Genomic DNA, 12,236 nt, shown 5'->3' with positions numbered 1-12,236 from the left:
TGGTTTCACGGTATGTTGAACAAAAGCTTGTTTGGAGTGGTTAAAGAAAAAATGGGGAAAAAACAATCGGAGATAGTGAATATATTAAATTCTTTCGTAGTGCATAACACTTTTGAGCAGTTTGGCTACAAAGGGAAGCACAGAAATTGGCAGTAGGTAGCAGGGAAAAGTAGGCTCAAGAGAATTTTTTTTTAAGTTGAGAGAAATAATACTGATGGAAACAATCCAAGAGAGAGCCAAAAATTGTTGACATGGGATAAAAAGAATTGCTGAATCAATGTCTCAAAGAGGCAAGAGGGAATGGAATACAATGCAAAAGTAGAAAAATATGTTGTAAACGGAACACATATGATATATCTATGATAACTATGGAGAAGTATGTTGGGGCATTATGTAGTTAAAAATCACTGGTGAATAGGAAGGTGACATGGAGTTGGTCTTTGAAAGGTCCTTTTTGATTGCTCAATTCTGTCTGTGAAATGGGATGCAACGCAGTGAACTGAGAGAGTTAATGAGGGTTTAAAAAGAGACAAAATGTGAAACAGTAATTAGCAAGAGAGTGTGTGAATGGAACAAATCTAATTGATGGGAAAATTGCCGAAAGAATTAACTACAGAATAAAAAATATCTATCCGCATTCTAAAATTACTTCACTCTTTCTGTTTAAGTATTTAAGTTATTTTAATTTTATTTAATTATTCTACTTGTTTATTCCTTCTAAGATTTATATTCACTTAATAAACAGAAAGGTAGGAACCATGTATTATTCTCACTTGCATTCACATCATAGACATTACAGCACAGGACATAGCACATATCAAGTTTAACAGGCTTAGTATCTGTCGTCTATTTGACCTTTTTTGTTTAAATAATGAACACATTTTCTGAGAACAATAAATATTTCTAGGAAAATAATTTTTAATATTCCTTTTTAAATGGCATGGATCTCATTCAATAAGAAGTCAGAGGCATTTCTAGATAAATTTACAGAGAAAAATAAATTTAAATTTGTATTACATAACTTTAATATATACATTTATTTAAGAGTTTAAGCCAAATAAAAGATTAAAACTACATTATTCTGGTTAAACAGAATGGAATCTAGAAATATTCTCAAAATTAGACACTAATATATATACGTTAATTTTATTTTATGAACAGAAATAGTAAGGACATGAGGGAAAAAAGAATTTTACTAGTGATGACTTATATGGGGAATAATATAGTACTAACTTATTAGATTGTAAAGTTCCAAAGTCAAATTAGAATGTAACTGTCTTTATTCCTCGAACAACTATCGAGCATCTACAATGTACTCTGCACTAGGTAAGTAGTAATGGACAATTAAACATTTCCTTATGACATGTTAAATAAAATGTATAATTTGGATGTTAAATATTCCATAGTTTAACTTTTTAGACAACTGGGATAATCTCATTTTTGATATATTTTAATCTCAAAAGGCAAAAAAAAAATCTCACAAGCATCTTTAAACTAGCATTACCTTAGTCTCAATGAATAGTCAAAATATAAGTGTTAAACTAAATTATTTTAGATTTTACAATCACTGTTCTTGATAATTAAGAACTGATCATTTAAATTTATCCAAATTATAAGGCATCTAACCTTGTAATGCCAATATAGGCTACTTCTTGCTTTGTGTAATTGTTGACGAGAGAAATTCCAACATCTTGTAATGCCAACACAATTTCTTGCTCTGCTAACTCTGCTTTCTCACTTTCATATGTCACTTTAAATACCTTTGGATCTTCAGTGAATAAAATAATGCGCTGTAAGCCTTCAAAGAATGAAACTAAATAAATAGTCTTTTTCCCCAAATTTATAGGTGTCATCATATCCTAAAATAAAAACATGAAAAAATAAAAAATTATTAGAATTTGATCCCAACTAACATGAAATCTAGATTTCACATTTAAAAAATTAGAATAATAATGGCACCTCCTTCATAGGGGCAAACAAACTAAATGAATTAATAATATTGTGTGACATTTGGAAATTTTCTTAATTAGAATCATCTGATGTTAGCTTCTGCTGTTATTATTATAAAGTGACTAATCAGTAAGACAGGGCAATTGTTCTTTAAATTAGCATCTTGATAAAATGTAATTAAACAGTCTTTCTTTGTAGGCTTATCAATAACACAAAGTATTACTTTCTCTCCTTTATACTAAGACTAATCAATGTGTCATGTGTCAAGTTGTTCAGTCAGAAATTCATATTTCCTTACAGAGCTGAATTAAACAGGATAAAAAGTATCTGACTCAATTGCAGACTCTACAGAAACATGGATATTCACCACAGGTGAATAATTCTGCAGGAAGCCCTTTTATATAAATATTATGCTGATATCAGGATCTTGATGTTCAATGACAAAATAAATATAGCAAATTCTAATAATTAAAAGTCAGCCATGAATTTCCAGTCAAGTAAATATTCTGATTAATACAAAACTTTAATATATAGTATTCATGTTATAATCCACTGAAATTAAAAACTGGAGTAGTAACTATAAAATCAGTATCTAAGAACAGTCATGTTACTCATAATACTTTCTAAAATAAAACAGAACTAAAATTACATTGAGAAATAAAAAACTAACATATTTTCAAATAGTTCAGCAGTCTTTCTAATATTGCGTAGTGGATCTCAGATTTATCTTAGAAAGTTCAATTATCATTACAACATGTATACAAAAAGTACTAATCAACAGATCAAATATAAGATTATTTCAAAGTTTGAATAAAATCTTTTTTCCTGAATAAATCTAAAAACAAATAAAAACTACTAAATTTCACAATCAACAAAGATTTATTGAATGAAATTCTACATGAAGAATTAAACACTGGCAAAAGAAAGTGATCCAAGATAGATATTTGAAGTAAGAAAGAAAAGTAATGCAAATAAAACAGCACCTATATGGGAGAAAACATCTTATGAAATTCAAAACCCAGTCATAATAAAAACTTTTGGCAAACAAAGACTAGATGAAATGGTCTTTAACCTCTTATCAAACTCTCCAAAACAAGACGACACAAAACAAAAACAGCAAATTTTGGCAAAGATTAATCGTAAAGGTGAAATGTTGAAGGTATATAATTTAAGATCAAATGTAAGGCAAAGGTATCTGCAAACATCATTTTTTATTCAACAGTATAGAGAGATCCTAGCCAGTCTAGTAAGGCAAAAGGTAATTAAAGATGAAAGGACTGAGAAGGAGGAAACAAAACTCTCATTATTTATTAAGTGCCATAATTGTCTATATAGAAAAATAAAAATCGCATAATCAATATTAATAATTCAGTGAGTTTTCTGGATGCAAAATCAATATACAAAATGCCATTACATTCTCATATGCTAACAAGTTTCATTTTAAAAAGATATCCCGAGTTTCTGCTCTACCAGTTGATGACCAGGTGGTCTTGCACCAATTCTGTTGCCAAGAACAATAGCTGGACACACACACACACACACACAAATATATTTAAATGTTTGAAAAAAATAGAAAAGCTGGCAAAGAATTGAGAAATAATGAGGCCAAGATCTGAGAGAGGTGGTAAGCCAATAAAAGTGAACTTGGGTGTTGCTTTCTCCAAAAGGCAACTGCCAAATATACAAGTAGAAGCAGAGACGAGAAAAATATTGGGTAGTCCCTGTTTCAAGGGAATGGAAGAACCAGAATTATAGTGCAGGGCATACCAAAAAGCTAGGACTAACAGCTTAGGCTTTTAGCTGAGTCCTCAAAGGGCTATTCTCTTTGGGTACTAGAGTCAACTGGAAGTAGACTAGTCCTCTAACTAGACAAGGACTTAAGACCAGATTTGAATCATTTCACTCCCCATTTGGATTAAGGTTAAACCTCTTAAACTGGCTGCCAACAAAGGCAAAACCTTACCTTCTTAAGAGAAAGAGAACATCATACAGACTTCAAATTTTCTTCAAAAATGTTCATATATCACATCCAGCACAGAGTAAAAATTAAACATGCATAAAAATGAGTTTGAGTGAAAAGGAAAAAAAGAAAGATATATAAATATATCCACAAGAGATCCAGATATTGAAATTGTGAGATAGACTTTAAAGCAGCTGTGATTAATACATTCAAATAATTATGTAACAAGACAGATAATTTTGGAACAAAAATTTCTACAATAGAAATCCTAGAACTGATAATTTCAATAATTAAAATTAAGAACTCAATATATGATTTTAAGAGTAGATTAGATATAGCAAAAGAAATACAGTGAAAAACAGGCCCGAAGAAAATATCTATACTGTAGTATGCAGAGAAAAAGATGAAACAATATTGAATACCACAAAAAAGTCATAAGGACATGGTAAAAGGTGTAAGATTTATGTAATGCTGGAGTCCTAAGGTAAAGAGAAAAAAATGTGCCAACCCTGAAATATGACATCCGGCAAAAATAACCCACATTAAAAAAGGGCAAAGTAAAGACATTTCTAGACAAATGCATTAATAGAGACTCACACCAGAAAAATATTAAAGAGAAGAAAAATGAACCCAAATGAAAATATAAAGACAGGCAGGAATGAAAAGTGCAAAAAGTTAATGTTAATTGTATAAAAACAGTTATAATACTTCTTATGGAATTTAACATATTTTTAGAGATAAAAAACAATAGTAAATAAGATGAAAGGAGTAAACAGAGTTAAAGAGCTCTAAAGTTGTTATATTACTGGTAAAATAGTACAAGTGCTAATTTACAGCAGGTTTGAATAAGTCAAGAAAGCATGTTGTAATATGGTAGGAAGCAATACTTTTAAGTTTCTCTCAGTGTGGTAATATTTACATGTCATTTGCAAAAAAAAATGTAAGTTATGCTCATGGGTTGTTACAAGAGATTTGTGCTATTGTGGAGTAGGGCTTCTAGGTCAAGATCTAGCAGATAACACACCCAAGTGAGCCTTGTCCCCTCACAACAAAGCTGTCGTTTGAGGTGTCCAAAGAGAATACCTCCTAAACTGCTATACAAAATGTGTGATGCTCCTCACTGACATGCTGTGTTTCCTGGCCTGAATCGTCCAAGTAGGCAAATTGCAAGCTGTGGCCTATGACAGTTTTCAGTCTGAATGTGTGAGCCTCAAAAGAAACTGCTGGGCACAACAATAATACATATTAATAAAAGGATCAAATACCAGGAAGATATAACAATTCTAAATTTGTATCTACTCACATAATTTCAAAACATAAAAGCTAAAACTAACAAAACCAAAGGAGAACTATATAAATCCATGATTATATCATAAGTTTTTTAAACACAATTCCTACAGTAACAGCACAAGCGAATAAAAAAATTAATCAGGCAGAAGATATAAACAATACAATTAACAAACTTAAACAAAACTGACATACATAGACCATTGTAAGCAACAACTACAGAATACATACTTTTCGAATACCATGAAATATTTACCACACATTGGCCAACAAATTCAATCTCCATAAATTTCAAAGAAACTGAATCAGAGTATGTCTTCAGATCACAATGGAATTAAGTTAGAAATCAACAAACAACCAGAAAATTTCCATACTTTTGAAAAGTAAGAAATAACCAAAGTAACCATGAAACCAAATAGAAAATATAAATCACAATGAAATTTAGAAAATATATTAAACTAAAGGATAATAAATATATAAACCTATCAGAAGTTGTAAGATACAACATGCTGTTTTTGGAGAAAAATTTTGACTTTAAGTTATTTCAAATTAGAAGTGAAGAAAATATGAAAAACGATGATCGAAGTATCTGCAACAAACTTGACTGTGTCCCCCTCAAAATTCTTATGTTGAAGTCCCAAACTTGAGTGTGACTGTATTTGGATATAGGGCCTTTATGGAGGTAATTAAGATTAAATGATGTCACGAGGAGTGGGGCTAGGGCTCTGATCCAACAGGATTAGTATCCTCATAAGAGACACCAGAGAGCTTACTTGTTCTCTCTCTGTCATTTGAGACATAGCAAGAAAGTAGTCATCTGCAAGCCGGAAAGAAAATCCTCACCAGCTTTACCAGAACCTGCCCATGTTGGTGTTCTGATCCCCCGTTTCTAGCCTCCAGACTGTGAGAAATGAATTTGTTGTTTAAGCTATCTAGTCTGAGGTATTTTGTTATAGCACCCTAATACAGACTAATACAGTATCTATCTCAAAGAGTTTAGAAGAAAATTATCAAATTAAAGTTAAAGAAAAATAAAAAATATATAACATAGATTAGAGCACAAATTGGTAAAAATGAAAACAAATGTAAAAAAGAGACCGTCAAAGGAACAAAACACAGGTTTTCTGATAGAAAAAAACCAAACTAATAAACTCATAAGTCCTTAGCAAAACTTATCAAAGAAAAGGAATGAAGGCACAAATAATCCTTAATAAGAATGAAAAAGAGAATCACTATAAATGTTAAAAAAGATGAGCATTATGAACACATTTATATCAATATATTAGAAAACTGAGATGAAATAAACACATTTTTAGAAAAACCCTTACCAAAATGATACAAGCAGAAATAGAAAACTGAATTGTCTTATATATAATACCAAAATAAAATTCATAATTCAAAACTTCCCTACAAAGACAACCACAGCTAAGATGGCTTAGCCTCACTGGTGAATTCTAGCAAACATTCAAGGAACAAATCATATCAATCTTATATAAACTCTTCCAGATAACAGGAAGAGAGTTATATTAATTGTAAATACTTCTCAACATGTTTTAGAAATCAGCATAACCTTAATATCAAAATCTGGTAAGGACATTACATCGTAGGCATGTTTCAGGCCAACTTGTCTCAAGAATACAAGCAAAAGTTTTAAACATTAGCAAGCCAATTCCAGAAATACAAGATTGGTCTAATATTAAAAAAAAACAAAAACAAGCACATAATTCATCTTTTTAAATAGATAAAGTCCAAATATCATATAATTGTCTCAATAGATGAAAAATAAAAAGCATTAAAACTGATAAAAATTCAATACGCATTTATAGACACATAGAAACAAACAACATTTGTACAAACTAAGAGAAGGCAACTGCCTTAATTTTACAAAGTATTTATTTAAAAAAAACCTACGGTAAAGACATATTTAATAATGGAATGTTGAGTTTCTCCTCTAAAATGGGAATGAGAGAACCAGCAGCATATTGATTGAAAGAAATAACAACTACCAGTAAGAAAAAAGATACTGGACTAGGGGTCAAATTAAGATGTATTTTGAAAGAATAATAAAATTTTAATAAAACAATTTCTGAAAGCCATTTAAAATGTTACCGGAAAATGTTTATGCATAAATTTATCATGATTTAAAAAAAAAAATCAACAATAGCTTTCCACCAAAAATAAACTCTTTAGGTTAGTAGATCCCTAAATGTTCCTCGCAAAAGTGAAAATGACCTAAGATGACTGTCAATGAAGAGCATATATATCTGTTTATGAGGTGAATGCTGAAAGCATGTCCTAAGCACAATTTACCTTTATAACATAATGGAAGCAAATAATGATGCAGACAAAATAAGACTACTTCAGGTTTTCAACATTTTTGGTTAAGTTAAAGTTTGAATACTGCTTTTAAAATATTTAGCAGTATTTTTAGAAGTGGAGACTTTAAAGTAGCAAAGCTGAAAGGGAATACCATGTTAAAAAAAAAAAAAAAAAGCTTCTGAGAACATCATAATAATCTGCCCAATACATACATCCTTTTGTGTTACTTCACCGTGGCTTTTTCCACAACTCCATTTCAGCTTTCTAGAGCCCACTGGATCAGCCCATGTATATAATACTGCTTTTCCAGGAGGGAGGAAATCTTCTATTTCACTGAGAGAACTGAAAAATAGTAAAACTATGCATTACATTAAGTGCACCAAATGAATATATAGAGTTCCCCAAATAACACTTCATTAATTCTGAGTTCATTAATTGAGATTTGAGATAGTTCTGATTAACAGCAGATTGAAAAATTTCCTTATACAATGAAAAAGATTTTCTAAGAAAATAATGAGAATATTTCAAGGGAAAAATGTGTGTGTCCTACTTAGGAAATAAAGGTCTTCAGGTCTTTGAAATTACTTTGTCAACTTGTGTAACACAAATTATGGAAAAAATTATTCCAATTACTTTATCTTAAATATACTAAATCTAATGTAGTTGGTAACCTTTTCCTACGTGACAGATGAAAACAAACAAAAGAATCAGACAAAATAAATTCAAGACAGCCTGGACCGATAAGTACAGGAACAGAAAGTTACATAAACTGTAGTGTTACAAGGATAAGATATCACAGAAAATTGAAACAAATGTTAATAGTGGTCCTGAAAAATCAAGATTTAAATATGATCTGCAGGGAAGTTTAAAAATGTAGCAGTTCTTTCCCACACACCTCAACAAGAAGACGACCAGTATCTACCGTTTGGGACACAATAATGAAGTTTCAATATTTATATTTATTAAAAACATGAAAAATATGAAAAATAGACAAAATTCTTATGATAAACTGACATTTTCCTCACAAGATTCCACAATGATCAAGCTTTTGCCATATTTGCTTCTGTTCTTCCATTTTCCTTTTTGTAACACTTAAAAGTACATTAAAAGAGGACACACAGATGGCCAAAACAGACATATGAAAAGATGCTCTACTATCTAAGAAGACCAGGGGCTGTAGGTGTAAAAAAAAAAAAAAAGGAAAAGAAAAGATGTTCATCACTAATCATCAGGAAAATGCAAATCAAAACCACAATGAGATATCGCCTCATACCTGTCAGAATGGCTATTATTAAAAAAAAAAAACAAGAAAAGAAATAACAAGTGTTGGTGAGGATGTGGAGAAAAGGGTACCCTTGTGAACTCTTGGTGGGAATATAAATTGGTATGACTACTATGAAAAATAGTAGGAAGTTCCTCAAAAAGTTAAAAATAAAACTACTACATGATCCAGTGATTCCACTTTTGAATATTTATCCAAAACAAAACAAAAACACTAAATCAAAAAGATATATGCACCCCTACATTTGCTGCTGCATTATCTACAATAGCCAAGACATGTAAACAATCTAAGTGCCGAACAATGGAAGAATAGATAAATAAAATGTGGTATATGTATACAATAGAATATTATTCAGCCATGAAAAAGATGGAAAAGTTGTTATTTGTGACAACATGGATGGACTCTAAGGGCATTATGCTAGGTGAAATAAGTCAGAGAAAGAGAAATACCATATGATCTCACTTATATGTTAAATCTAAAAAGCAGACAAACAAACAAACAAAACCCAAACACACAGATTCAGAGAACAGATTAATGGTTGCCAGAGGCGGGGGGAGGGGAGGAGGCAGGGGTGGTGAATGACATGGGTGAAGGTGGTCAAAAGGTACAAAATTCCAGTTATAAAATAAATAAGTCATGGGATGTAATGTACAGCATAGTGACTATAGTTAATAATACTTTATTGTATTTTTTTAAAAATTGCTGAGTAAATCTTAAAAGTTTTCATTACAAGAAAAAAAGTGTAACTATGATGATGGATGTTAACTAGACTTATTATAGCAATCATTTTGCAATATATACAAATATCAAATAATTATTTTGTACACCTGAAACTAATATAATGTTACACATCAATTATATCACAATTTAAAAAAAGTATAGCCATCGAGTCAGTTTTATCCTTATGTACTTCAGTGTACATTTTCCAAAAATAAGAACATTGTTTTACTTAGCCACAATGCCATGATCGGTGTTTATATCCTTATGAAATCATCATAAACTCAATGTCTCAATCTAGACTCCGCTCAAGTCAGGATATGCTGTATTTTTACAATCTTCTTACCTTTGCTTGTATTCAATAATGTCATTCTTGGTGTGATTTATTAACAGGAATGTAGCTGCTCCATCATGATAATCTGAAAATGTAATAACTGTAGAATGCTCAGCCAGATTAACTTCTGCTATAATACCTCCAAGCTAGAAAAATGGAAAAGAAAATATTCTCTGTGATCATTTTCCAAATAATATTAACTAATAATAAAATTATTCATAACATTTTTTTTGATGATTTAGAAAGCAACTCAGGATTTTATACTACATGTCTGGGAAACCATGTTCTCAATTATTGTATACAGATGGGTCAAATTCCAGATGTGGTATATTCTAGGCACTCCGACTTACGTTCTGTATGGCAAATTGTTTTATGTCTCTGTTTCCTTTTAGTATTTTTTCCCTTTACAAAAAGAAGTTTGTTCATTTTTGGTGAAAGGAAAAAAATATCATAAGAGATAATTATTTAAAACAAAAAATAAAATAAAATACTAGTAAGTAATATTAGCTTCTCTTACCTCATTATCCAGACGCAATAAAATACAATTTTCTTGCTTGTTAAAATGTATCTTTTTGGGAGGGCCTTCACTTCTTTCAACTTTAATAAGAAGTTTATTTGAAGCATCCTCAGGCCAAAAGGGGATACACTAAAACATATATTACATATATTTATTTAAAAAAACAACAGATTAATTTGGTGATGGACAGAGGGGAAGAGGTTTGGGGGACTGGGAGAATGGGGTGAAGGGCTAAAGAAGTACAAATTAGTAGTTGATAGCTAGTTACAGGGATGGGGAGCATGGCATAGGTAATACAGTTAGCATTAATATGATAGCTAGGTGGAGGGCCAAGAGAGGGAGGGGGCAATTGGGGGGATCATTTTATGAACTATATAGATGTCTAACCAATGTACTGTATACTTGAAACTGACCCAAGAGTCAAGTACCTTACTTAGTTTCAGTCAAACATAAAAGGTAACTAATGGAACTGGACGTGGGATATGGTTAAGGCTGTAAAAGGCATAAAGGTATCCCAGTAAGTGATTAAAAGCTTGACTTTATGTTCGTTTTGGGTTTGGCTTGTCTTAATCAACTGCTCCAACACCTTGGCAGCTCAGCTCCAGCTCATATGATGCCTGACAATTGCTACCTCTCACATTTCCTCCAAGCCCATTTAAATGTAACCTCAATGAGTCCTGTCCTCAACCACTTTATGTAAAATTACAGCCCACCCCTTGCTCATTAGAACTCTTAAAACCTTTTGCCCGTCTTATTTCCTTTTCCCCCATTAGAATTGTCACCTTTAAACAAACTATTTTACTAATTGATTATGGTATTATTAGTGTTTCCCTTCATCTCATTGAAATATAAACAAGGACGTGGGCCTGCATTTTGTTACTGGATGTATTGCAAGGAACATAAGGAGTACACAATAAATATTTGCTGAAAGAATGAATGAACAGGCAGACTTGAAAAAAGTGGAGCTTCTGGAAATGAGAAATATAATTAATTATTCAAATAAAAACTCAATTGAAGGCTCAATAGCAGTTTACACAGTAAAAGTAAACGTTTATCAAAGATATGGATGTAGAATTTATCTAGAATGCAGCAAAAAGTTATATAAATGGAAAATATAAAATAGATATTAAGAGAGAAGGAATATTGAACATGAAGGTCTAGAATATGTCTGATTTAAAGGCCCAGAAGGAGAAAATAGAACACAGGAAAGGAATATTTAAAGAGATAATAGTTGCAAATTTTACAGAAAGTATGAAATACATTAATCCACGAATCTAGGAGTAAGGCATTTCAAGCAGGATATATAAAAGGAATCTATATGTAGATAAACAGTATGGCTACAGAATACTGAGGATAAAGAGAAGACCGTAAAGGCCAATTAAGGAGAAAAGAAAGATGACCTCTGAAGAAATGATAGACCCACAGCAGAATTTTCAACAGAAATGGAAGCCAGAAAACAGAGGAGTAAAATCTATAACATGTTGAGAAAAAGAAGAACTGATTATCAAAAATTTATCATAAATGATAATGATAAAAACCTTTATGGATAAACACAAACTGATGGCATTTTCCTCAAAAACCAACTCTAAAGGAAATTCTAAAGGATGTACATCATAAAGTATGATCCCAGAAAGATGGCTTAAACAGCAAGAAAGAATAGTGAATTGAATAAAAATAGCAGACACTTCTCTTATAATCCTAACAGATTTAAAGTAAATTTCTTCCAAAGAAAAATATTTTATCAACCTTAGGCAGTCTTTCAAAAAGCTTTTACACAGAAATCTATTAGCTAAAGATGGAGTAGAATAAACACTTCACTCTTAAGTCACTAACACCTTCTTAAAATAACTGGCTTAATCTACTATAAAGG

General features: G+C 31.1%; 1 protein-coding gene across 1 annotated transcript in view; it reads right to left on the bottom strand.

The window, feature by feature from the left end:
* VPS13A (vacuolar protein sorting 13 homolog A) overlaps positions 1 to 12,236 on the bottom strand; it is a 176,789-nt gene that overhangs the window by 49,078 nt on the left and 115,475 nt on the right. The window contains 4 exon segments of the mRNA XM_025051387.1: positions 1,627 to 1,859; positions 7,729 to 7,858; positions 9,862 to 9,995; positions 10,367 to 10,495. Of these exon segments, the coding sequence (XP_024907155.1) occupies positions 1,627 to 1,859; positions 7,729 to 7,858; positions 9,862 to 9,995; positions 10,367 to 10,495 (626 nt within the window).

The sequence above is a fragment of the Pteropus alecto genome, unplaced genomic scaffold (genome assembly GCF_000325575.1).
Source record: "Pteropus alecto unplaced genomic scaffold, ASM32557v1 scaffold95, whole genome shotgun sequence".
Classification (NCBI taxonomy): Eukaryota; Metazoa; Chordata; class Mammalia; order Chiroptera; family Pteropodidae; genus Pteropus; species Pteropus alecto.
The sequence above is the reverse complement of the archived record's forward strand: the minus strand, read 5'-3'. Positions and strand labels throughout refer to the sequence as shown.